This window comes from Parasteatoda tepidariorum, chromosome 6, assembly GCF_043381705.1.
Source record: "Parasteatoda tepidariorum isolate YZ-2023 chromosome 6, CAS_Ptep_4.0, whole genome shotgun sequence".
NCBI classification, from domain to species: domain Eukaryota; kingdom Metazoa; phylum Arthropoda; class Arachnida; order Araneae; family Theridiidae; genus Parasteatoda; species Parasteatoda tepidariorum.
The window spans coordinates 18,343,142-18,370,665 of record NC_092209.1 but is presented as its reverse complement, the minus strand read 5'-3'; the positions used below and the strand labels follow the sequence as shown (position 1 = coordinate 18,370,665).

At 29.3% G+C, this 27,524-nt stretch overlaps 1 protein-coding gene across 4 annotated transcripts in view; it reads right to left on the bottom strand.

Moving 5' to 3' along the window:
* LOC107455266 (probable serine/threonine-protein kinase kinX) overlaps positions 1–27,524 on the bottom strand; it is a 100,106-nt gene that overhangs the window by 11,905 nt on the left and 60,677 nt on the right. For 2 of the 4 annotated variants that reach the window (XM_043051649.2, XM_043051650.2), the window contains exon 2: positions 25,598–25,764. In XM_043051649.2, coding sequence (XP_042907583.1) covers positions 25,598–25,732 — 135 coding nt within the window. In that variant the 5' untranslated portion in view covers positions 25,733–25,764. Of the gene's footprint in view, positions 1–2,957; positions 3,125–21,859; positions 22,300–25,597; positions 25,765–27,524 lie in introns of those variants that run through there. The other 2 variants (XM_043051651.2, XM_043051652.2) reach the window with 2 other exon arrangements.

Sequence of the window (27,524 nt, the reverse complement as noted above, 5' to 3'; positions counted from 1 at the left end):
CACATCTTTCAATAAAAAAATAAGCACCTTTAAGTACTTTTTAAGCACTATATACATTAACGAAATGCAAATTAATTTTCAAAGACTTTACATGAACATAATAAAATAACTAGTTTCTGACAAAGAACTCTTTGTCTGGTTTTATTAGCCATTGTAAAATTATATTTTTCGGTTCGATATCAGAGGATGAAAAATGAAGCCTGAAATTGCAAAATGCAGCAGAGTTGCGCATGAAAGTGAAATAATCTCACCGAATCCAGCTCAGTAGACGCACATGCGGTCCCGCAAGTATTTCATTAAATATGTAAAATGATTGGCTCTTTCATACGCTATGGACCGACGGTACGACGAAATAGTTGGTGGTTGAATGAATTGTGAAAACGTTGAACAGAACAATGTGAAAAGCACGCTTCTGCATAATACGAGGCGAAAATCGAAATAGCAAAGAAAAAAAAAAATCCTTTTCGTAAAGAGAAAATTAAGCATTTTTTAAAAGCACCCAATGAAAAATGCACCTTTAAGGGCTTTTAAAAAACCAAATTCGAAAATAAGCACCTTTAACCACTTTGTAAAAACGCTACGCACCCTGTTAAAAGTATCATAAAACATAAGAAATGCGGTCTATAATTAATTACTCCGCAATAAGACACCAAGTCTTCGTTTTAAAATTAACAAAGGATAAACAAAATATACACAAAAAGGGTAACTTGATTCAAGACTAGCTGAATACCCGTTCCTCATACGGGGTGAAGAAGAAAAAATTAGTATTAAACAATATTAAGAAATCATATACGAAATTGAAAGACGTACCAACACAATAAAGCTAAAATAATTCCTTTTTTCTTTAAAAAAATATCATATTTTGTCTTTTTCTGCGACTTTACATTATTAGGTTAAGCTAAACACGTTTTTAGTAGTTCATCTCATGAATTAACAACGATCAAGTAATTTTCTCCGGTATGTATTCTTTATAAGACCGTAATAAACCTTCCAAAGCATCCATATTAAAACCGTACAGAATTGATGTAATTTTAACAGGTGCGAAATAAACTAATATAATAATACATTGTCCCTATATTAGCAAATTTGAATTTGGAACCTTCTAAAACTGCACCAATTACGATAGTATTAGTAGCGTCTATTATCAAAACTAATTAAGCATCATTGGAGTCAACAACAATATGGTGATTTTTTACGCTTCTCTTAAAAGAATAAGTACCATTTCAGTCCTTTCGCTTTTCAGTTCGAAGTTTATTGTTTTTACTTAACTAATTAAACATTACTGGCGTCAATTAATGGCATTTTCTTTTTGGTTCCCCTAAACAATTTAGTACAATATCTCCCTTAAACTTAGCATTTTATTACATAAATTGTTCGTTTTTTAAATTTGAATTTGAACTTATTATTTAAAAATTAACTGAACATCATTGGCGTCAAAATGTAATAAAATTAGTTTATAATGAAGGCTAACGTGCTTATCATTTTTAAAAATCTTAAAACAATGATTTTTGAAAACTAGAAAATAATAATCTAAGAACAATTCACAACCCTTAACATCAACGTTTATTATTTCGGTAAGGGGAGAAAAAAAATTATTTTCCGCAAAACTAATAGTTTATTTAGCTCAAACTTTTATCACCTATTTAGTTATTTCATCTTAAAAGTATCAAAAAACGTAAGAAATGTGGCCTAAAAATAATCGCTTTACATGCACACTTCAGTCGGCGAATTTACACGCTTTTCTTAACTTTGTTCTAACATTTCTCCGTTAATTTTGCTTTTTACAGCATAGCTTTTTTTTTTTCATTTTAAGTAGTTACCTATTACTGAAATTAATCAAGCGTCAATGGTTTCAATAATAGTATGACAAATTTCTAAGTTTCTACTAAGTGATTCAGTACTATTTATCAATCAGTAATGCTTTTCAGTGCATAACTATAAATAAAATAAACATGTGGAAATACTGATTTGGTGACAGTAGTCCTCAAATGTTCACGCTCATCATTGAATTTATCTGGCATAATGAATAAAAAGTAATGAGATAATTAAGAACTCTTTTTTATTTATGAGAGCTATAAGTTAGAAAACATCACTGATATTATCATTAAAATATTTATTTAAACAAAATCGTCTGCAATTTAATTTATATGAATGAGAGAAATTCCATTTTTCAAACGTCTCCCAAAAACTATCTAATTGAAATGTTTGAACGATATTTAAGGTCAGGAGCTAAAATTATCCCATCCAACCACTGTCTAAATTTCAGGACTCTAGCACAAACTGTTTTGGAGTTATAAGAGAGAAAGACACAGCAATTCTTCCTTTTAATATTATGACGATAACTAAATATTAAAAAAAAAAAAAATTCGTTATTTAAGAATAATTTTAATAAAATCGATCTATTCTAAAATTCTATTATTAGTACTACGATCTATTACATATCGACGTTTATTATTTCAGTAAAAAGGAGGGAGGGGGGGAACTCTTTCCGTAAAACTATTAATATATTTAATACTACTCCTGTGAACTATTTAGTTTCTTCTCTTTCGTCTTGAAAGTTTAATACAAGATAAGAAATGTAGCTTGCAATTGTTCCACAATAAGACAACAAACCTTCATTTTAAATTTTACAAAGGATGGACGAAACTTATATTATATTTAGAATATAATTCTCCTAAAAATATCTAAAAATGTAAAGAAAAAAAATTATTTCGACAAATTTTAATAAAAATCGATCCATTTTAAACTTGACCATAACTGTAAATAATAATAAAATCGATTCACACTAAAATTCCATCATTATTGTTTCAGCAAATTTTGATAAAATCGATTTAAGTCAAAATTCCTTCTTTACTGTTTCAGTAAATTATAACATAATAGACTCACTAAAATTTCCATCATTACTGTTTTACTTAATATTAATAAAATATATTCAAACTAAAGACTAATAAGCTTACCATATCAGAAGTTTGGTAAATATGTCTTAAAAAAACAAATGTCGTTTCTAGGGAACAATCTATGAGCTGTTCACTGATCTAAAGATCTAAACGTTTATGAATTAGGCACCCCAAAGAAAAACTCTCCTTCCGCAAAAGTTGAACTCCCACGAAAAGTGACGTCACAAGCATCATGGAACTTTCATCCAACGAAAAGAAGGAATGGATGGGGGCAAGGATTCACACCCCCAGTAAATTCCTTTTTTTTTTCTTAGCGTGTTTACAAGAAATTATTAGATAGAGATCTACGCATTTAAAATAAATGATTGAGTGTTAATTTTAGAGAGGAAAAAAAAAGGCACCAACGACGCAGCACACGTGAAATTTGAGTAGAAAAAAACGCAGTGAATATTTTCCTTAAAAAAAAGTCGGGAAAAGAAGATTTATTAAAAGTGTACGGATAGTTTTCATAGTTTGTAGAATGTACAAGATACATTAAGCCTAGTTTCAAAACATTGAGAAAGCTAATGTGGAAGATGAGTATTTTTATTGGGGTATTTTTTTCCCCCTTGCTAGAGTTTTAAAAACTTACGAATTATAAATACGAAAACTCTAGTAGTACGAAAAGCAAAAAGTTATAGAAGGGGGGAAGGCACCAACGACGTGAAATTTGTGCAGAAAAAAATGCATTAATTATTTTGCTTAAAAAAGTCGTGGGAAAGGAAATTTATATATATAAAAAAAAAAAAGGAAAGTGTACGGATAGTTTTCATAGTTTGTATAATGTACTTGATACATTAGGCCTAATTTTAAAACATTGTGAAAGGAAACGTGGAAGTTGAGCATTTTTACTGGAGTGTTTCTTTCCCCTTGCCTTACGAATAATAAATACAAAACTCTAGTACTAGTACGAAAAGAAAGCAATACTTTAGTAGTACGAAAAGCAATTCTAAACAAAATAATGGCATCATTATGTTTACAATTGAGATTCATTAAAGTTTGTATGAGCAAAACGTAAGAAAAAAGATAATTCCAAGAAGAAAATTTAATATAGAGCTTATATTTGTTTTCCAAACACATTATTGTCGAAGTTCTGGTGCAAACATCGAGAAAACATGCATATACTTTAGCGTTTAATCATTATTATGTATGTTTGGACAACTTGTAATGTGCGTCTGAAACTTAAAAAGGTTAACAAATTTAAATTTTAAAACAAAAAAATATCGCATTATTTTCCAAAAAGAACGTTGACGAAGTTTTGGTACTAAATATTTGAAATTTTGGTACTCTGGTATCGAAAAATTATAAATATATTTCAGTGCATTATTATCATTAAGTAATACGACTGATAACTTGCCTTTTAAACTTACATTTTTTTAAAGCAATAACCGCAAATCAAAATTCAATAATAAACGTCACGTTGGACTCAAACAAAAGCATTGGCGAATTACTACCAACTGTCTACCCATTGAAATTCATGTTTGAAATCCTTTATAAAATTTCTTTCAAAAATTACATTTGAAGGTTTATTTAAACATACAAGCTTCGCAATTATTTACTACATTAAGCAGATTAAATTCAATATAAAAACTTAATATTTTAAATACGTTGGCGTCATGTTTCACGATGAATTTCTGTATAAAAAGCGATGGGAAAATCATTTCATTATTAACCGGATCTTATGGAGGGGAAAAAAACTCATAACTAGCACAATTAAATTACGTTTAGATTAATAATATCAACGATTTTAAAAAGACTTAAAAAATATCTAACATTCTTTGTTTTTCAGAAAACTTGGTTCAAAAACACATAAACCAAAATATATTGTTTAGATCTTGAAAGGAAGAAAAAAAATAGACCAAGACATTTTTTCAGATATTAATTAAATTACACCAAGCTTATTATAGGTAAAAATAATTAATACTCATGAAATTTGCTTACAACCTCTTTATTAATTAGATTTCTCAAAATCATATTCCACGAGTCGAAATTGAGTTGATTGTTACGAATTCCAACCAAAGAAAATATTATTCTTAACGTTTTTTTAATACTAGTGAACAAATAAAAACTTTTTTTTTTTAGTTCTTAACAGCATATCCCGGAAAATTATTGCATATCAGCAATAACATAACAATACTTCATCTAGTGTATTTGTGATATATTCCAGACTTAGAGGGTGGGGGGACGTAAGTGTTGTGAGTCATCATTTGGGACAAGGGATATTTACTGCTTACGCAGGGTATATTTCCAAATAACAGAAAATAGAATACTGATACCAAACAGAATGAATCAGATATTCTATAATTTTTATTTCTATTTTGCATAAAACCTACTATATTATATCATTAGTTGAGTTACAATGTGAAATACCCTGAAAATTTTATATGCAAAAAATCAATATAGAGATCAATTTATGTATCGTACATGTTTCATATTTAACATAATTTTTCGAAATAAGATTTATAATTATATTACCTAGTGATGACAAAAATCAAACCTTAATAGTGTAGTTTAAGAAAAAAATTCGTTTTTCAAAAATCGCGATATTGGGTAATAAAATTGCGTGAATATGAATCGAGATAGCGGATTTTTTTTAAACCGCGTGAATGCGAATCGCGATGCAAGATCGCGTGTATATGCATCACAATGCGTTGTTTTTAAATCACGCATAAATATTAAAAATCAATTATAGATATTACAAACGCGTAAATACGAATCGCAATATTGGATTTTGAAAATGCGTGAATACGAATCGCTGCACTGGATTTTAAACTCCCAAGAATACAATTCTCGACACTGGAATTTCAAAAAGCGTAAATGGAAATCGCGATATTGGATATTTAAATCTCGTAGATATGAATCGCGATGTACGATTTTTATATCGGGTCAATATGAACCGAGACGTTTTAACTTTTAAATAAAGGAAATACGAGACTATGTTTGATATTAAAATCCTGTGAATAAGAAACGAAATAGTAGCGGTTTTTCGGCGCAAGTTCCAAGTATTCAAAATGGCGAAAAATCACCAAATCTATTTAATAAAATTGGCGGATTTCCGCCAGCTGGCGGAAGAATCATATGTATTTAAATGTCTCATTAACTTAAAGTGACCACACGTCCCGATTTTGGCGGGACAGTCCCGCTTTTTAGTGGACTGTCCCGCGTCCCGCNCATTAACTTGATTTCACCAAAAATTCAAAATTTAAATCATAGAATCCGGAACTTCGGGTAAATTTCATTGGATTACGAGTTTTTGATTCACGGAAGTCCTCGAACCAATGATCTTGAGAAACGCGGAATTCCGCGATATTGCGGACATTAAGCACTCATTACATATGAGTTTGGGCTTATTTTTGGAAGACAAAACCTACTCAAGATTATTCAGATAACGATGAGCTTTAGTGGAATGTTTAAGAGAGGGGAAAAAAGTAGTCCTGAAATCTTATTTCGGTGATGGGTAAATTCTATCTTAGTTCATTTTGAGATACAGGTTTGGTATAGATGGTTCTAACCAGCATTGGCGTAACATGAAGAGGAAACCACGAAAACCTCCCACGGTTAGCTGACGGCAAGGAGGACTCCAACCCATGATCCGCTGAAGATTATTCTACGTCAGCCCTGTGGTCCGCGCGAGCACGGTGCGGAATTCATATCCACCAGCCATCGCTGGTATTCGAACCCGGGTTACTTCATTAGGTTGCAAGCGCTCGATCCTCTGAGAAATTTATTAAGTGGGGGTTCCGCCAAAGAAGATCAACCATTAAGAAAGAGTTCTATAGCCAAGAAAAGGGGGGCACGCTGGGGTAGATAGCAACAATCTCATCACTTATTCATGTATCCTGTGTTGTTTTTGCGGTTAGTATACATGCAGTCACGTGGGCTCCGAATCATTCCCTACTTTTAATATTCCTATGAATTCAAGATAAAGGGAGAAAAAAACCATCAAAGCTCTTAAAAAACCACAAAAATTTTCATACCCATCTTGTAATCTGAAGCAAGTCGAGAGCTAAATTTAGCCAACAAAGATGCATATGGCCCCTTCCACTTTCGAATTCCAGACACCCTTAGTGTCTACCCCCAACCCCCCAGATGGGGTCCCAAACAGGCTTATATATTTATTTAGCGCAGGATATGTCACCCCAAAAGGAAACTTCTATCGAAAAAGGCTTAGTCACCGACACAGTGTACCCATAAGCATGAGAGAAATTACTTCCCCCCCCTCCTCTTTACAGGGAATAAGATATTATTTACAAATCAAAGAAAGAGTGGTGTTGTGAAACCCTATCTTGGTATTCAAAGCCCGAATTTCAACTATTTGTTTTTTCAGGAAGGTAGCGATTAAGTTACAAAAATTAAATTAATATAATATACATAATACTACAAATAAAATTCAATGAACTACAATTCATCGATATTATATAAAACGCGAATACGTATGTACAAAAAAATTTTTTTTTATTTATGTAATTTACATAATACTATGTAATTCCAATGAAAATATATTTCATTTGCATTTATAACTTCTGCTCACATCATTTAATTTGGCACGTCAACATTTTTAAAGAGTTGAATTTTTCTAAAAATGTCACCTAACATGCTTTGCCCATTAACTAATTATTTCAAAAGTTAGCAACAAAATTTTTTTTTAATATATTAGACATAAAACTAAAAATAAATTTAAATTAACTATATTTCCTTTACGTAATTACTACTTCAGCACACACCTTGTTATTTGGCATGTCAACATGTTCATTAAAGTAAAAAATTTTTAAAATACCACCAAACATGCTTTGCGCATAAGCTTATTAGTTCAAAAGTTAGAGGGGGGAGAAAAAAAGGTTTGTAGATTTATAGGGCTATTGACTTAAAGATCATGTTACACCATATTTGAGGTTGTTGGGGCAATTTAGTTATAAGCATAAGGGTTACATCACGCTGTTCGTTAGTATTATTTCGGTGTAGGTTATTTTTTTTAAACAGTCCTGTTTAATAAAATCCTTATTAAAATAATTTAATAACATTTTAAAGTAATATGATACAGGTAAAATAAACTATTGGAAGAAAAGACAGATGTTCTGTAACTCAATACCAATGATGATACTTGTTTATACTTGGAAGCCCGTTAAGTTGACCTCATTTGTGTATCAAACTGGCAAAAACAACTAAATACCCTCTTTAAAACTTGACCACTCGTGTAAATGAGATCAAATAGTTGTTAAACAAGTGGTTAACTTTAAACCAAAAAGATATCTAAAAGCATACTGAAATCAAGTCAAATTATATGTCAAGAGTTTGGGGCAATAGAGTGATAAGCCACACATTTTTAGAGTAAATTGTCTCTTAGTAAATGTTTTCTTCATTTTGACGTGATAACATCACATTATTAGACATCAGTATGTTTTTCAAAAAAAGGTTTCACCAAAAAAGGCTGCATTAAATAATTTTAAAATGTGCCTTATTGTAGCGCCTATAGTTCAATTGGAACAAGGTAACGAACATCTTTAGGGTCAAAATAAGCATTTTTTTTTAATGGATCAGAAGATTCAGAACGATAGTTGTTATTAAAAAAAACTTTTTAGAAATCTACTTTTATTTCATGACGTCAAAATAAATCTTAAGGTTATAAAAAGTCCATGAATATGATCATCGCTGGAGAAAGGGAGGAAAAAAACAAAAAATCAGTGACTTCGATATGTTTAAAAATAAACTGCCTTCGTATATCGCTCATTTTACGTTTTGCATACGAGAAAATACAAAAAGTTTTATTATTGAAAATAAGTCTGAAAATTTCAAGGGTACTTTAAAATTAGAAACTGCGGGATGAAAACTGAGAGGGGGGGGGGATAAGTCTCTCTTGGCAGCAGCTTTAAATTTAAGGAGCCAATTAATTTTTACATTGAAGAAGAAAAAAAAAATGAAGACTACAAAATCCTGGAAACCAAGTAAACTTTGCTTAAACAAAACATTTTAGAAAAATACAGAATCTTTAGTCAATGTTATTTTTTATTTTAAGTATATTAAATATTTCATTAATTTGATTCTAAAAACTTATTTAATTTTTTTCCAAACTAAGTGCTTTGAGCCGCAATGACTCAGGTGATGGAATTTTCGCATCCTAAAGAGGTGCACCAGGTTCGAAACCCAACGGTGACTAGTTGATGCGAATTCTGTTCTCGGCTTACACCGACCACAGTGCTGACGTAAAATTTCTTCAGTAGTAGGTGGATCATNTTTTGTTTTCTACTTACAACAGTAAGCCTCATGCTATACTTTGTGGTGCATGGAGTTTTAAGTCGTTTAAATAAAATTTTAAAAAAATAATAATAATAAAAAAACTAAGTGCTTAGAGCCGCAATGTCGGGTGATGGAATTTTCGCTTCCTAAAGAGGTGTACCAGGCTCGAAACCCAACGGTGACTGGTTGATGCGAATTCTGTTCTCGGCTTACACCGACCACAGTGCTGACGTAAAATTTCTTCAGTGGTAGGCTGATCATGGATCCGAGTCCCCTTGCCGCCGGACTAACCGTAGGAGGTCTTCCTCTCTGTGTAACACAAATGCGAGCTAGATCCATCAAAAAGTCCTTCACCAAGGATAGTTTGTCTTAATGCCTTATCTAGGAGTGCTCGTCTTCTAGGTTGGGTTCAAAATTTACAAGGCAACGGAGTTGAGCATTGATAGAAGTAAACTTAGAATTGGGTCAGCAGTTAAACACCGGTTATTAAATAATATTAAGGACTTACTCAGAAATTGCGGAAATTACTTTCACGTAGTTTAATTTTCAAAGATGACCAAATTATTTGCAGTATTATCTTATAATTTGAAACAATATGTTATTTAAATTCAATCACAAAAATATAAAAACAAAGATGTTTAAATTGATAAGACATGTTTTGAGAAACAATAAACAGCAGTACTTAGATTTTATATAAGTGAAAGACATCAATGGTAAATAAAATTTGTGGCGAGTGGGATTTTACAATGGTACTGAATTATAGAGTTTTCTCGCAGTATCGGATATTTGTACGAAAAGAAATTCGTTCTACAATTTGTTTTGTAAACCAGTGTTTAACGATTAAAAAGTAACTGAAGGTCATCGATCTATTTCAGTACAACAACGAGGTATAACTTAGAGCTGCAGTTCCAAATGCTTTTCGCCAACTGGATTCTTTCGGCGAAACCTGTATAAAAAGTGTATTTAGGTAATTGTGAATGTTAAAACCTATAGAATTTTTGCTGTTATTAAGAAAACATTTCCTTACTAAACTATTTAATTTTTTAAAATTTTGATTTGAAAAGCAAGTTTGGAAATACTAATGCAATATTTTATAAATGCTTGTTCATTTGTTTTTTGTAAATATATAATTTGTTCAGTATATTGATTGTTATTAGAAACATTTTCTTTTAAAAACCTCAATTATATTTCATTGGAATTTTATTTGAAATAATTTCATAAAAACAACCGAATAATTTAATAAATTATAAATTATAGGTTAGATCTAAATATAATTTATATTATAAAAATACTAACTCGCGGAACAGTTTTAATTCTTCCTCGGAACCATTGAGGAACACCGTTTGGGAACCGCCAACTTAAAGATCGCAGTGATAATTGAATTTGATGTATAGAATAAATACAGTAAAATCGATCAGAGATCTACTATAAGAAAAGGAAAAACAAACTTGTAGCTAACACTCAACAAAACATAAACTTAGGAAGTAAGTTTAAACATCCGGCTTCCTCCATCACAAGGTCAAATTTTAAAAAAATAAATAAATAAATAAAAAATTATGTACAGAAAATATGATTTTCATGATTATTAATTAAGATTTAGATTAATAATTAAAAATCAGATTAATCAATAATTTTTTATGTCAATTAAGCATTTATTTTTATAATAATTAATTTGCGCATTAAAGATAAATTTTTTATTCGTCAACATTAAAAATGGCTACCTTTAGGCCAGTTCGTTTCTTAACCTTTTGAAGCAGAATCTTAGACATTTTTCATTATTTTGTATTAATTTACGTCAAAATAAGTTAAATATATTAGGCATTTTAATAATTCATGGTTATGAAATACAGCACTTGTTTTTCTGCGTTAAAGGTATTAACTATGTTAAGAATGTAACAAGAATAACGCTTTTAAAATTTTATTTACTTTAAAACAAAAAGTCAAATATGTAATAGAAATAACGCAATTAAACTCTTGTTTGTCATAGGACTACTATTAGCTTTTTTCCCAATTAATTCAATGCGCATTTACGTGCAAAGCTTATTGTAAATATTGTGCAATTTTGTCAGAGTCTGCCACGTTTTAACAAACTCTCCAATTTTTCAACGAACTAAAACCAGAAAAGCAAACGACTTTAAAATGTGTAAATATTTGTTCTACTCCATTACAATTGTTTACGAAATATTCCAAATTTACTCCAATCAAACGCCTCTTTGGTGCGAACCGCCAAATATCTTAAGTCATATGACAAAAACTTCCTTTCTTTCCTCTGCGTAGGTAAAATCGTCTCATTCTTGCGTCAATTAAAGAAAAACGCTGATAGATTTTTTTTAAATGTAATTTCAAGGTAATTCCACGAAGCTACCGAGCAAAAACTAAAACGAAAAAAACTGAAAAATCCCAAAGCGTTTCTGAAACGTAAAAAAATAAACTAAGATTCCGCTTCCAGAAATCCTGCGACACAGTTTTCGTTCGGTTATTCAAGGACTTTTAAATCTCGTGATGTTGGCAAGGTATCGACGTAAACACACCTTGGGGGCAGAAGAAGAAATACGAAGCTTAAAAGACGTCACGAGTTTTAGAATATTTACAGGGGTTAAATAGGTAATTTGGGTATCAAAATATCACGGTATTCGATATGGGTATTGGATGATTAAATTTACCAATACGCAAATTTGGGCGCAATAATCAATAGATCTTTACGATAATTCGACACGAAAAGGTAAAGTAATCGCAATCATTTGAAGAAAGCTTCAGAACACCTTGAAAAATAATGATATTCGAGATCGAAACAAGTATAAATTGCTAGTTTAATGATAAAAACGTGACGTAAACAAGGCAAAAATATTTTATTTCCTGCGTTGTTAAATTTGATCTCACAAAAAAGTTACTAATAATTGAAAAAAAATTAATAATTATATAATTAAAAGACAAATAGTAGTTTAAATTACCACTGTTAAAGATATTCCAGATCGATTTTCGTAAATTTAAGAAACGTTCTGAATCTATTTTAAAAACAGAAATATGTTTGTCTTCCTTTGTAGAAACGAAATTTAATGAAAACGATTTCATAAAATACTAATTAGCCCTTAAATAATAAGAATAAAAATATTTTCTTCAGATTAATCTTACATTTTATGCAATTTATTTAGATATGTGATTGTTTGGAGAGGAAATTATCTAAAAAAAAAATTTCTCACTGTGCAGTTTTTTTTTTTTTTTTTTTTTTTCAGTACTAAATTTTTCTTTTTGTATGTACACAGAACACAAATAAGACCCATAAGTAACATTTACCCAAAGTACTTTCTACCCAAAAGTAACATTTATAAAATTTCGACAGAAAGAAAAATTTTTTATAGAATAAATGTTTTTCCCATCAAAACATAAACGAATATACAGGGTGTTTATAAATTCCCGGACCCATTTTGATGTTTAATAACTCATAAAATAATGAAGATATAAACAAACTTATGGCATTTATTGATATTGATAGAATAACTCATATATTATCCTTTTCATGTTTGAATATATTTACTTTGTAAATATCGTCTGCGCGTGTGGTTAATTTCAGATAATTTCATTTTCCAGTCCAAATATCTGTACTTTTCTAAATATCGTCTGCTTATTAATTGCATTTTTCTCTTTTGTTTTTGGCAACTATTGCAACGTTATGTTTACTTTTGATGTGTTTGTTCTATGTTGTACCTTTCTATGTGCACAACCGCAATAGCCTCTGTGGAGGCCGACATGCCGTTACCTGGCGTGAACTTGATATTCTCCGTGCGACGAAGGGGGCACACGTGGAAGTTCATTGACAAGGAATCAAAATAGTAAAAAATAAAAAGCGATAGCTTCAGGTTTGGCATAGCTAATTTGACAGACCTATTTTTGCTTTCACGTTAAATATGACACATCCAATCCTCGTTTTGATTGATTGATTGATATGAGTGGAATCTCGGCGTTAAGCAAGAGGCGCTTCAAACCGATTCATCTATACTGTTTTGGTATTTAGACTAGAGGTCATTTTCAGTTCAAAGTCCATGATGAGGTGAGGCATGAGTTGATTCAGTAGTACATCAGTTGGATGGGNTGTACTTTTCTAAATATCGTCTGCTTATTAATTGCATTTTTCTCTTTTGTTTTTGGCAACTATTGCAACGTTATGTTTACTTTTGATGTGTTTGTTCTATGTAGTACTTTTCTATGTGCACAACCGCAATAGCCTCTGTGGATGCCGACATGCCGTTACCTGGCGTGAAATTGACTTTCGACTTGATATTCTCCGTGCGAAGAAGGGGGCACACGTGGAAGTTCATTGACAAGGGCCATGAAACTTTCTGAGTCTATCTAACCATTTATGTTATTTATTTTAATCTATCTTTATTATTTTATGAGTTATTAAACATCAAAATGGGCCCGGGACTTTATAAACACCCTGTATATAAAAAGCATATTCCTCCTTTTTCACACTTTACATCGCATCAACAACAAAAAATTAAATTCGCAAAATATATGGTAATAACTGAAAAAAGATTGAAGGTAAAATCACGTGTATTTACGACGAAATATCATGATTCGAGATACAAGTCTTGAATTGATTGAAAAAAACGATAGAATTATCGCTTCAAATAGTGAATATTTAAGTGCGAGATTTGGATTATCCGTATCATAACAAAATAGGGATTTCAAAGAATCAGGTGAAAATCAACAGGAATAATTGTCAAAAAGAAAACCGATCGAAACGCCGCATGGATTTAACGCAAAAAGTAAATTACGCAATATATTTGGTCTATCATCAACTCTTTGTAAATAGGATAATAGTTCAACTAATAGCCAGAAAAAACACTTCTCGATAAACATTAAGAACATAATAATCAAAAGGAAAAAATAAACTCATTATTTGCTAGATAGTACTAACAAAGAAACTTTTTACAACGTATTTGACCTATCCAGAACAATCTGTAAAAGTGCTTTCTCTGCCGATTTACTGCTGTTGCAGGAAAAGCTATCTGGTAATATATTTCAAGTTATTAGGTCATAGAAATTAAACAAAAAAATAGAAGGGAAAAAAATAAATTTTTCATTATTATTATTACTAAATAAAGCAAACCACCTAAGGTAGATAGTGACGAATAGAAATAATGATAATCCACTTTAAAATGAGCATCTTTTGAAAAAAAAAAATAATTTTATTCATTAAGATTTATTTAAAGGGTATACACAGAATTATTTAAACGTTACAATAAAATCGTGAAATGAAAGATTTCATTTAAAAAAGTACAAAAGTGGATATTACTGAAGTAGTTTTACTTTTAATGCGAAAGAATAAACGTTAAAAGTAATATTTCAAAAGTTAATTTTTCTTCATCCAAACAAGCTGTATTTAACCATATAAAGATTAAGAATCAAAACTTGGAAAGCATTTGAAAAGACAAAATTAAAAATAATATATATTTATCTCTTTTTTAAATTATATAATATTCTTAACTATTGCTTAGTTGTGTAAATAAAAAAAGCACTTCACTATATTTAATAATATAAATATTTAAGAAACTTGATCACATTTTATTTATAAGCAGAACCATGCATTACAACTTAAAGGGGAAAAAATTATATAAAAATCTGTAGATAAATTTAAAAATCTTGTTTTTTCCATAACCAGTTATTTTAATGTTCATGGCAATTATGAAAAAAGAGTTTATAATAAAATGACGTTAAGAAGTTTTGAACACCACACATCAGAAAGATCCTGGGTTCGAATCCCGGACAAGGCATGAGTGTTCTTTAGCTCTCTGTACTATCTGTTCTTACTGTGGGAGCAAAGCAACGTTGGGCCACCGTAATATGGTGCCCCAGGAAGTGTGGCCAACAAATTTGTTCTACTCAGTCTCTTACTCCCCCCCCCCCTTAAAGACATAAGCATAGATCAACAAAGTGATATTTATTAACATATCGATGACGTCAAAAAAAGAGAAACGACTGATAAATAATCTTAAATTTCCACTTTGAGCTGTTGAAGTAAATTCTACGCTTAATCTTAAAATAACATTAAGTTTAACTTGTAACGAACGTTTTGTTTAAAAAATAAGATAGGAAAAAAAAAAGGCATTCAGCTAAGAATAGTTAAAGAGCAGGAATGAACAAACTTATTTATGTTATGAATACAGCTTTTAAAGTTATATATAACTAACTTAAAGTTAACTTTTTTGTTCGAAAGTATGTGTGTGGGCAATTAGGTATGCTTCTGAAAAACTAAAATCTCTATTTTTGGAGCTTACTCAATACACACTAAAGATCAAATGAATTATGCTTTATTTTACTCAATGTTGGGAAAAATATCAACAATCCCGTATTTTCAAAAATTCATTTAAAAAAAAAATCTTGTTTTTTGTCTGAAGTTTCAATTAAATGCGCGGAGCAAAATGATTATTTTTAATGTTAGAAAAATTGTACAAGTTTTCAAATTGATTTAGTACGCGTTTTCTTTTTTAAATGTAACGCGTTAAAAATGAAGTTTCATTGTGTAACATTGAAAAAAGACATTTTGTGTTGTGTCCAGTTTCGCGTCCACGCGCATTTTGAGTTTTAACTATTTTCAGATGCGTATTTTCACTAATGTTGTACCAGACTTTTTATCAAAAATTTAAAAAATTTAGAGATGATATGTTTTACAGACAATCGAAATAACTGCACACCAAATTTAATATGGTTAGATGGCTTAGAAAAAAATCTGATACGGCTAATTAAAAAACTTAAGAAAATTCGCCTGTAGAATAACTTTCTAGAGAAGGCTGGGGCTCACCCAGAGATGTCAAACACAATGAAGAAGATAATATGCAGCTCTCTCAATTGTTACATACAGTATCATGTTGCATTTCATTATTATGAATTCATTTTATGGAGTATTATTTTATTTAAGAATACTACGCAAAATAAGCTGAGAATAACTTCGTTTCAGATAAGATTCTGACTTTTAAATGACACTTCAGTCAGATGTTGCTATACTGCGCTAAGTTCAAAGCAGAAAATAAATGAAATAATTCATTCAATGGGGAAAAAATTGAGCTCTAAAAATAATACCCATACACAAAATTAAAAAAAGATGACGTTCAACATAGGAGACATCACTAGAGTATCTATCACGTGATTAAAAGAAGAAACATCACTAGAATATATCTCTCGTGGTTAAAAGAAGAAACATCACTAGGGTATATCTCTTGTGGCTAAATGAAAAAAACATCACTAGGGCATATCTCTTGTGGTTAAAAGAAGAAACATCACTAGGATATATCTCTCGTGGTTAAAAGAAGAAACATCACTAGGGTACCTCTCTTGTGGTTAAGAAGCCGATGCTTATAAAGACAGCACATATTTGGGATTTATGTTTTTTCAAAATTTATATTTTATTCATTGAGTTTTTTAACAACTTTGCCAACAATACAAATAAAAGGGCAGGGTTAGATAGCAAAATTTCCCTGATAAAAACATTTTCTTTTTATGACTGAGATAGAAAGAAGATTCTTAATAAAAGAATTACATTGTAGCTTTCAACATTTGAAATCTGTAAATGCATTCAGGAAGAAGTTGCGTATTTTATGATTCAGAAAACAAAAGAATAGACCTACTTATTAAATGAACTAAACACAGCAGCGAATTCTAATAAATTAATGTCAGATCTTATCATTAATGTAACTGTTTAAAAATCACCTAAATTGTTTACTATTTGCCCAATGAAGCATCTCTTTCTAATCCTAATCCGATTAAACAACTTTCGAGAAAAGAAAAAAAGCAATAGAGAAATTAATTTTACAATTAAATTTCATAAACTATTTTAGAAATACATTGAAACATCTCCTAGTTTATTAACCATTAAAAACATCGTCGAAACAAACTATTAAAATGATTTCTCGTATTCACATTCATGTCTTGCAGAGGTTCATAAATTAAGGTGGAAAAAAAATCAAGGATTAATCAAGAGAAAATTGTAAGATTTCAAGGACATTGGATTGAATTTCCGCATACCTTGTTTCAAAGGGTTAATTATATAAATGCTCAAAATATGTTGAAAAACAATACCATAAATTAAGTTATTAATAGAAAAATATTCACTTATTTTAAGAAAGCTTTGTGATTAAAAAAAAACTCAGATCTAAAATTTTTGCATGAGGTCATGGCTTTGTGAAATTCTGAAAAGTTAATTCATTTTCTGCATCTAAAATTAGCATAAAATTGTGTTTTTTTCTTCTGCCTTTGTGAAAAAGATAAATACCATATCGTCAAAAACATGAATTGTATTAATTTAATGAAGCTATAAACAGTTTTCCAATGGAAGAATTTTTACGCAGGATCTATATAAGAAATAAAAAAAAGATTGCGAATGGTTTGTTTTTAAGATATTTTGTGAAGCATAGCGTTTTTAAGGTAAAATAATTGCAGGTAAAATAATTAATTGGGTATACTATAGCCTACGTCACAGATTGTGTTATTCCTACTAAATTTAACCCATGAACGGCATTTTCTGCGAGCCTAACTTCAAGCTACAAATAAACAAACGAAGTGTTTGATCGTTTAAATAGCTGCTCGCCAGATTTTATTGCATTATAAAGAAAAGTAATTGATATTCGATTTTTGATTAATAATTGATTTATGTGGATAGTGGCATAGAATTTAGCATTGCGTCATGGTAAATGTTATTCCTACTACGTGGAAGTAGTTGTGTTTTTTTTTATATTATACCCAATTATAATAAATGCAACGTGTGAAGAGTGCTTTTACGGACAATTTTTTCCTAAACAGACCTTAAAACTTAATTTTTCGCGGCTGACTTCAAAATAAAATGTTAATTTTTTCAGTACCATAAGAATATAAAACATCAATTAGAAAACACTACAAATTTGTTATTTATATATAAAAAATAAGGAATATATCAAGCAAAAGACAATACTTTTCACTAAAACAGACATTTTTCCATTAGTGAATATCGATTTGTAGTAGTAACTGTTATAACTATTACGTACTATTAACTAATACGTATAATTATAACACTGTTATTATAACGTATAATTATTACGTACTATTTAAACTATTTATGTAGTACTATTTTTTTTATTTTTTTCAAAAAAATCAATTAACCATAAAATATCTTAAGATGGTCATAGGAATCTAAATTTTTTTTCTCTGTTGAAAATTTCATTATTTATCAAATAAAAATTTTAAAATTTTTTAAGTTTCTTAAATAAACTAAAAAGGAGAGAATTCTGCTTTTGTCATACCAAAAACAAAAAAACGCCGGGCGCATCATTTTCGAAAAACTTGAGGGGCGATCATTTCGGCGGTAATTAAACCGAAATTCACATTTCTTATGGTTTTCGCTTTTGTCTATTTTCCCTTTTTTTTAGTTCATTTGAAAGAAGTAGTCTTAAAATTGGAAAGACGGTGAAATTTTGATAGGCGATAAAATGGCAACTAATTTTGTTTTTTATAACAATTTACCATTACAATTGTTATTTGTACTGGCAACAGGCACGGTGCTGCAGTTGAAATTCGAGCTAGATAGAAAGTGACTGAAATTTCGATTAACGATAAATTCGATTTGGCGACAGAAAAACTATAAAGTCAGTTAGAGAGAAACTATTGAAATTTGGATGACAAATGATAACATCTCTTCATACGAGCAAGCTTTTTTGACACGTTTTTTAAATATATTATTAACTTAAGTTTTGAAAATACTTTTTATAAGTTTACACACACGTATAATTTTGAAATTTAGGACATTTGTTGATCGTGAAATATCATCGATGCATCATAAGAAATGAGAGATGAATAACTCTGCATTAATTTACTTTTACAAATTACCTCCTTCCAAGTACTATTTTTAATATCTTACTACATTATAACTATAATTTTATAATTATAACCGTCGTTGAACAGCTGACCCAATTTTCATGGGTTTACGACTACTAATGTTCAACTCCGTGGCCTTGCAATTTCGAACCCAATCCAGAAGACAAGGGAACTCCTGGATCGAGTATTGGGATAAATTTGCCTTCGTGGAGGACGTTTTGATGGAGCTAACCCGCATTTGCGTTATATGGAGAGGAAGGCCACGAGAACCTCCCACGGTTAATCTGATGGCAAGAGGACTCTAACCCATGATCCGTCAACCACTGAGGATATTTCACATCTGCATTGTGGTCGGTGCAAGCCGGGTGGGGAAATATCTTACTATACACAAAAATCTAATGATAAAGCAATATAACTTGGGCTCTCATTGGAATAATTTTCACGGATCTTTACTCGATAAGGGTTCAAAGGGCCGATATTTTACTGCCACTTTACAACCCATATCGGCCCTATATAAAATTGTCACACTCATCCGATATTTTATAATCATTATTCAGCCAATATAAGCCCTATTGACACTGCATAGGACCAATATTAAAAAATCTAGACATTCCAATATCGGTCCCTCGGAGCAAGTCCATATTGAGCCAATTTCGAGCCCAGCTGGGGCCAAGATATAATTGTTGCTAGGGTTCTACATCAGTTTCCATAAGTTCAATACATTTTTATTGGCTGGAAAAATCACATGGTAGGATCTAGTTTTCCCGCATTAAATTTCATATTGGTTTTGCTGTCTTTCTATAGATATTTTTGATTCTCTAATTTAAAGGTTAAAATTATCAGTACTGTTATTACATTTTTGATTTGGTTTAATTTCTAAATTAAGAGTTTAGGAGGATTGCTTTTATTATTATTAGAATAATGTAATTCTACTTTACATTTTAAGATTAAGTCATTTAAATAGATGCCTATTAACCGTTTTACAATCATATTTTTTGGTTAATATATTATGAATCACGGTAAAAGAGATTTGTTAAATGATTTAGAACTTAACTTTCAGCTTCATGCACAAACTGATGAATGCAAATTTTTTTTTTTTTAGTATACATCCGTCTGTTTGGTAAGCAAAAATATTAAATTACAGTTGTATATATATAATATATATATATATATATATTAATAGTGCTATATGAGAAATATTTGGACGTGGGAAGGGGATGCATAGGTGTTCTTTTTCGTAAATATATTTTTAATTTAATAATTTTAACTGTATTATGCAGCAATTATTGCAAAGCAATTATCTGGGTTGGTGAGCATCAGCGACCAGGGGGCTCAGCCCCGTAGTGTTATGAAAAATTAATTTTGCATTTTCATTCATATTTCTATATATATAATGGCTCTTCTTAGAAAAAATAATTTCAATTAAGTTAAAAAATTCATAAGAAAAGTTAAGATAATTTATTCAAAAGTATTTTTAAAGAAAAAAACATTTAAAAACGTTTAAAATATTATAAATCTACAAATTTAAAAACTCCACAACACTTGTGTTGGATACAGTAACGTTAGTAGTGTTATCATACAGATCCCAATCTGCAATGGATTCTTCTTCGACCTCATCTGTGGTGAATCTAGCAAAATACAATCTTAACTCCCTTCCAAAAAATTCGAAATTCCTCCAACCCCTTTTTAAAAAAAAAATTTTTTTAAATAATATTTGACTCAAAAATTTGTCACGCATCTGGGCATTGCTTGACATATGACGTCTCTATGACTAATAATCAGCCTACTGACAGCCGTCGACTAATTCTAGAAGTTTGCTATCTCGTAATCAAAAATAAGGAGTAGAATAATACACCAAGATATATGGTATGTGTGTGTATGTATATTAATCCAAGTTTCATAGCATTAAATAACTTTCAATGAAGGGCATATTTTTATTTCTGTAATTTATGGAGAGAGAAAATTTAGATAATTACACGATTTTTTTTCTCCACTATGGTGCTTTTTCATACTCTCTGGGGTAATATAAATTTCAGTAGAATGACCCCTGAGAGTACAGGATATCAATGTTTATGATATCATACCGATGATTATATTATGATATCGATAAGAATTCAAACATATATATTTATATGCACATAAACACATTTATATACACACATATATATACACACACATATATATACACACATATATACATACACGTATATATGTATACATACATATATACATATGTATGTATATATACATACATATATACATACGCACATATATATACGTGCATACATATACATGCATACATATATACACCCACATATAGACATATTTTATTTTTTCAACTACGAAAAAAAAATAGGAACTGATTCTTTTAAAAGTACTAATGTTAAGCAACGGAATCCAATTTCTGCTTAATAATAGGAAACTAAAAATACCTTTCAATAAAATCACACATTTTATTTTAATCAAAGCTGCGATATAATTTTAACCAACGATATCTTTATTTAGTAACACCTGAAGAATTAAAATAAGGTTAATCCCAAGAAAAATCAATAAATTTTTTTAAAATTAAGTAAAAAAAATCATGACCAAATATGATTTTTATTTTCCACATGAATACAATTATCTCGTAACATATTTCATAACTCCAATTTCACTAATACCGAAAACGTAATACGACTAAGCTAATAAATATATGCAAGTCGCTAAAAAATTTTATATTAAAACATCACATGAGCATGACTCGAAACACGTGATAGGATAGAAATATGCGCAATAAACAGAATTTAACTGTGATCGCAGAGAAATATGTGCACAAAAATAATAAAATAGAGACAAAATTAACAGACCTGTCTAAGTCCTCGTCGATACCTTCCCAAAAGCCTCAACAATATGTTCCCGCACATCTTTAAGACAACAATGAAAATAATCAATGTTTGCCGATTTCGGTAAAAAGGCGAGGAAAATTATCAAAAAGCCGGCATACCTAGCAAGTATTTGACCGTAACCGAATTAAGATATCTATAAGAATTAGTGTAATTGAAAGCACATGACACCGCTGTTGAGTCATGTGATGTTTTTTTGCCGCAAGAGTTGATCTGGTCTAGACTGCTAAAGAACTGCGGAAAAAAAGTGAGCGGTCGGCTTTCCCAGAAAGCATTTTTTTTCTACTCGATTTCCTGCGATTAGAAAAATATTTTTATTCTTTTTTCGTCTCTTCCGATAGAAGCTGTTGAAAGAAAACGCAGGCGATAAATTCTGAGCGCACGCACGTGGCATGAGTCCTTTTACCTCAAAAAGTGAAACTTGTGCTTCGAATTTTCTGAACGAACGTTCAAGTTTAAAAAAATATAAAGGTTTTTCGTATTTTAAAAAGTAAATTATCAGGGTGAGTCCATTTGCTAATTTTCAATCGGAATAATTACAATTTTGGAAAATAACTAGATTCGCGATTTCATTCATTCATAAAGAGAACAAAAAAGATTATTCACCTATATATAGCACTAAATTTGCATGCATAGTGCAGAGTTAAATTTGTCAACGTTTTCGTAGAAAGAGAAGATTCATTAGACAAACTGGACACACATTTGTAAATAGATTCCATTCACGCTTTGAAAAATATTCATGCATATTTAAAATTCAATTTACATTCACTTTGCATTTGCTGCTTCATTTTGCGTGGAAAAATACAACTTTAGAAGAAAATAAAATTCATTACATAGAAAGTCAAAAATTTCACTCATGGCCATTCATTCAAAATAAAATAAGATTGAAAAATTATATTGCAATAAAAACATGGCAATAATTCAGATTATTTTGTGTAGAAGAAAGAAATTTCAAATTTTGCACTTTAATCTATGAGGAAAGCTTAAACGTAGTGAATAAAATTTCCTGTTTTTAATTACAAGAGCGGTTGCACAAGTAAATTATAAAATTTAATACATAATTCAGATACTGTTACGTCAGGGGGGGGGGGCAAACAGANGGAGGGTAAACTGAATTTTTTTTGCACATGTTTCGTTACAAATATGATTAACAATTTTTAGCTATTCACATTTAATACAAACTTATTCAAGACATAGTTGCATACTTGCAATTTTCTGTTTACTTAAAATAATAATTTGTAGGTGCTTTAGAAGAGGACGTCCCGTACGAGACTAAAGTAACGTCGCTTGCGAGGCAGATGAACGTCGCGTACGAGGCAGATGAACGTCGCGTACGAGGCAGATGAACGTCGCGTACCAGACAAAAGAACGTCACGTACCAGACAAAAGAACGTCACGTACCAGACAAAAGAACACAAAATCTGCCTTTAAATGCAATATCCCCTCCATTAGATTGAATTTAAAACAAGCAAATTTTACACAAATTCTGAATGTGAATGCAATATCTGTTTCTTTATGTTGGGTCAGAGAGGTAAATTTTACACAAAAAATTACTGCCTGCTAGTGCAATATCCTGTCTTAAGTTGAATTGAAACTATAATAATCTGCCTTTAAATGCTATATTCCATCATTTAGATTGAATTAAAAATTAATAAAGCAAGTTTTGCATAATATCGATCTGTAAGTGCAATGGCCCGTCCTTTAAGTTAAGACAAAAATAAAACATAGCATTATAAAAAATAAAAAAAATAAAGCAATTTTATAAGCAATTATAACTAAAATAAATTCATAAATGTAACAGTTTCTTGCGTAGTCTGTGCTTTCCCATAAATATAAAAAAACAAAACCGAAAACATCTTAAAAATTTTTTAAAAATATAACTTAAATAAAATGTCTATAATACCATCTAGATCCTGAAAATAAATAAGATTTAAAAATTTCCTTAACAAGAGAAAAAGAAAAAAAATCTAATTCTTATGTGTGACAAATATCTCCTAGAACAGCTGGTAATGGATTTTTTTCTCTTTTTTTTCTTCTTCTTTTTACAGATATGAATGAGTAATCAACATTCTCAAACATATCGACAGAAATAACGGAATATCTTATCACAAAACGTATAAAGTAGCTGTTTAAATCAGTTGAACAAATAAAAACGGCATTAGAAAAAAATAATGAATGCGCGGCTTGTTTTGTTTGAAGTAAAGGAGTAAAAACAGAATGAAATAATTGTAATAGAATTAGCTAACACTTCTTTTTGAATTGAAACTTTACATTACTTTTATTGATTAAAAAACAATTCTTTAGTAATTATTACAATTAATCTAAGCTTATATTGCAATGTTATAACATAGTAACCGAAAAATACAATGAGACAAATAATAGGACATAAAAGCTTATAGAAAATTATTTCTCTTAAAATTTAAAGAATTTTGAATAGATTTTATTTTGGTTGAATCGAAATAGAATACAAAATTGCGGTAATTATCACTGCAGACATTGTATTTATCACATTGACGATTACAGATCTATAAATTAAAAATTATTGACTCTTTGCTTCCTCTTTAAATTTCAGACAAGTTTTTAACTTCCAACAAATAATTGCTAAAGATCTTTATAAAAACACATTTATTGAATCGTTTTTAAAAGAAAAAAAGGTAAAAAGTTAAGACATAAACCCGTACACGAGGTTCAAAAATTAATTTTGAGTGAGAAAACTTATTGGTGATTTATATGCTACATTATTGTTGAGTAAAATAATATTTAAAAAAAAGAATAAATAAATCTTAATATTTAAAATATAAACCTTAATAAAAAAAAATGGATGAGAGAGAAGAAAAAAAATTTTTGCCTTCCAAATTACATTATGATCTTTACTACGTTTTTTCAGTGCTGCCATCTATCTGTTTTTCATATAAGTTTAATCTAACTTGGAGTTAATTTCAATTTGATTTGACAAAAATTTTAATCTTCCTCCCCTTTTCGCTTTAATATTTTTGCTACTTCTTATATACAATATTAAATTAAAAATAAAATTTAAAAAAACATCCAGAAGTTAGCTAATATTCATGTATGTCAAAGCAAAAGGCCTACATTGCATATTACAAATTTCAGATAATATAAAATAAAATATATTTTGAATTAACTCATCTATTTTATAACACATTCTGAGCCTTATAAAGTTCGATTCGGTGCAAAGAGGTAAATAATTATGTACTGAACGAGGGAAAAAAAAGCAAAATTAAGTAAGTCAAAATTTATCTGCAACGTTCTCATTATTCAATTGCGAATATCGTAACACTCAATGTATATACTACTTGATAGATGGCAGCACTGTATACAGCGAAAACTAAGTTAGGAATTGTAATATACGTATACAAGATATACTTTATTAAAATTTCTTCAAGCTTTGAACATGATTGCTGTTTGTTGCGTATCAATACATCAATTTTACCAAAGTAAATATGTGAAACACCGTTCTTTTAAAATTTTAAACAGAAAAGTAAAATTAACACTATCTGTTTCATAGATGGCAGCACTATATCAAGCAACAATAGTTGCAAATTAAATGAAATGATAAGAGTAAAATTTAAGTTTAATAAATTAAGTTCTTAGGATATACTTTTATAAATTTTCAAATTCTACTCGTGATCTGGTTCATTTCAATATATGGCTAACTTTTAAAACAAAACAAATTCAAATTACCTGAATGCCTACTTCTTCGATACCAGTATCACCATTCGCAGATGCTACCTCTTTCTTGCTCTTTTTTCTTTTTAATTTCTTATCTTTCGTAGGAGGCGTAGTTATCTCAGCCTTTTTACTTGTTCTGTTACCCATCTTTCGGTTAAATGGTCTGTTATCTTAAAAACCTGAAATTAAAAAAATAAATAAATTTAAAACCTGCACAAATAAAAATCATGAATATTATAAATTAATAATTTAGAAGAATCATTGAAAAAGTTTGAAGAAAAGATGAAAGATTACTCCAAATTTAACTGTTTTTAGTCGATTTTCTCATATCCAAATTCCAAATTGGTGCTACTTTAAAAATTTAATACAAGTAATAAGCAAATAAAAAATTTTAGCAGTATCTATATCATACCTGTCAACTTTTAATCCCTTTCAGTATCATTTTTCCCAGTGGTATTAAAATGGAATTAAAACAACCATGATAGTAATTTTTGAAAGAATAGTGGTGATCAAAATCATTTAAAAATTAAGTTTATAAAAGAAAAAATAGTATATATTTACTACCACTTTAAATATGAAAATAAAATCTTCCGGAAAATCCGGAAGAGTTGGTAGGTATGCTTAATATTTAGCTAAATTATTAATATATTATGAATACAGATTATTATTAATATAAATTAACAAAAATTATTATTAATATATATTATTATTAATAAAAATTAATATAAATTATATTTAATATAAATTTTTAATAAAAAATATTAATGAAAATAATTATTAATAAAATAATTAAAAATAAAAATAATTATTAATAAAATAATTATTAATAAAAATTATTAATAAATTATATATTTCAATTAATTTTTATTATTATTTATTTATAATTATTTATGATTATTATTATGATTCGCTTTGACTGAGTACATATAAATTTTTTGGAAATTTTTATAATCCGACCATGAATATTACATTTAGTGATTAATTTAGCACTGAGCCATTCATCAAATCTTCACAGGAGAGAGTCTTGGCAAAATATATTAAAACGTTTAAGTTAATGTTTTACATCTTAAATTATAATAAAACATAATAAATTAAATATTTTTTTTAAAAGAAACTTTGAATCATTTTTTAATTTCACATCATTTTTTAAGAATTTTAGTTTTAAGTCTTAATTTAATTCGAGGCTAAAAAAAAGTCAACAAATAAAATTTGCAATAGATCGCTACTTAAACAGATAAAAAAAAATGTAGCTGTTATTCAAATTGCATAGTTAATAGATTAATGATTAACAATTTTTTATAACCAGAAAAAAACTGATGTCATAACATTAGTGATTATAAACAATGATCGAAATTATTGATTTTTAAACTAGAATGATTATTAGACATTTAAATGTTTTATTATTATTATTACAAGCTTAATTTCTTTCGTTTGAAGGAGACTTATAGAGTTTTCACCGTTCAAATTCTACACAAATCCAATTTGAACAGAAAAAAAATTGCATTTCTTATGATTTTATAAATTTATTGAGGTTGAGTTGAATGTTAAGCTTAAAGGGAATGCTAATCGGAATCTGTTATACCGCGCTAAACATAGCCTTACGAAGATAAAAAATTTTTTTAAAAAAAGAAAGCGAAAAATTACTGGGGCATCTAGAGGTCAGGGGCCAGAGTTTTAATTCTTAGGTATTAATCAATGTTTTAATTCAATTGATATAAATTCTTTGGTATAAAACTTAACATTTATGCAAAAATAAAAGTTTAAAATAAGTTAATTATAGATTCCGATATTTACAAATTTACATTTTAAAATTCAATTTTCATAGGATTTTTTAAATATTGTTGGTATAAAAATACACAAAATGAAGCATAAATTTAAATTTCCTTTTAATAATTCATAGATTTCACATATTGCATATGCTTGATATGCATGCATTACA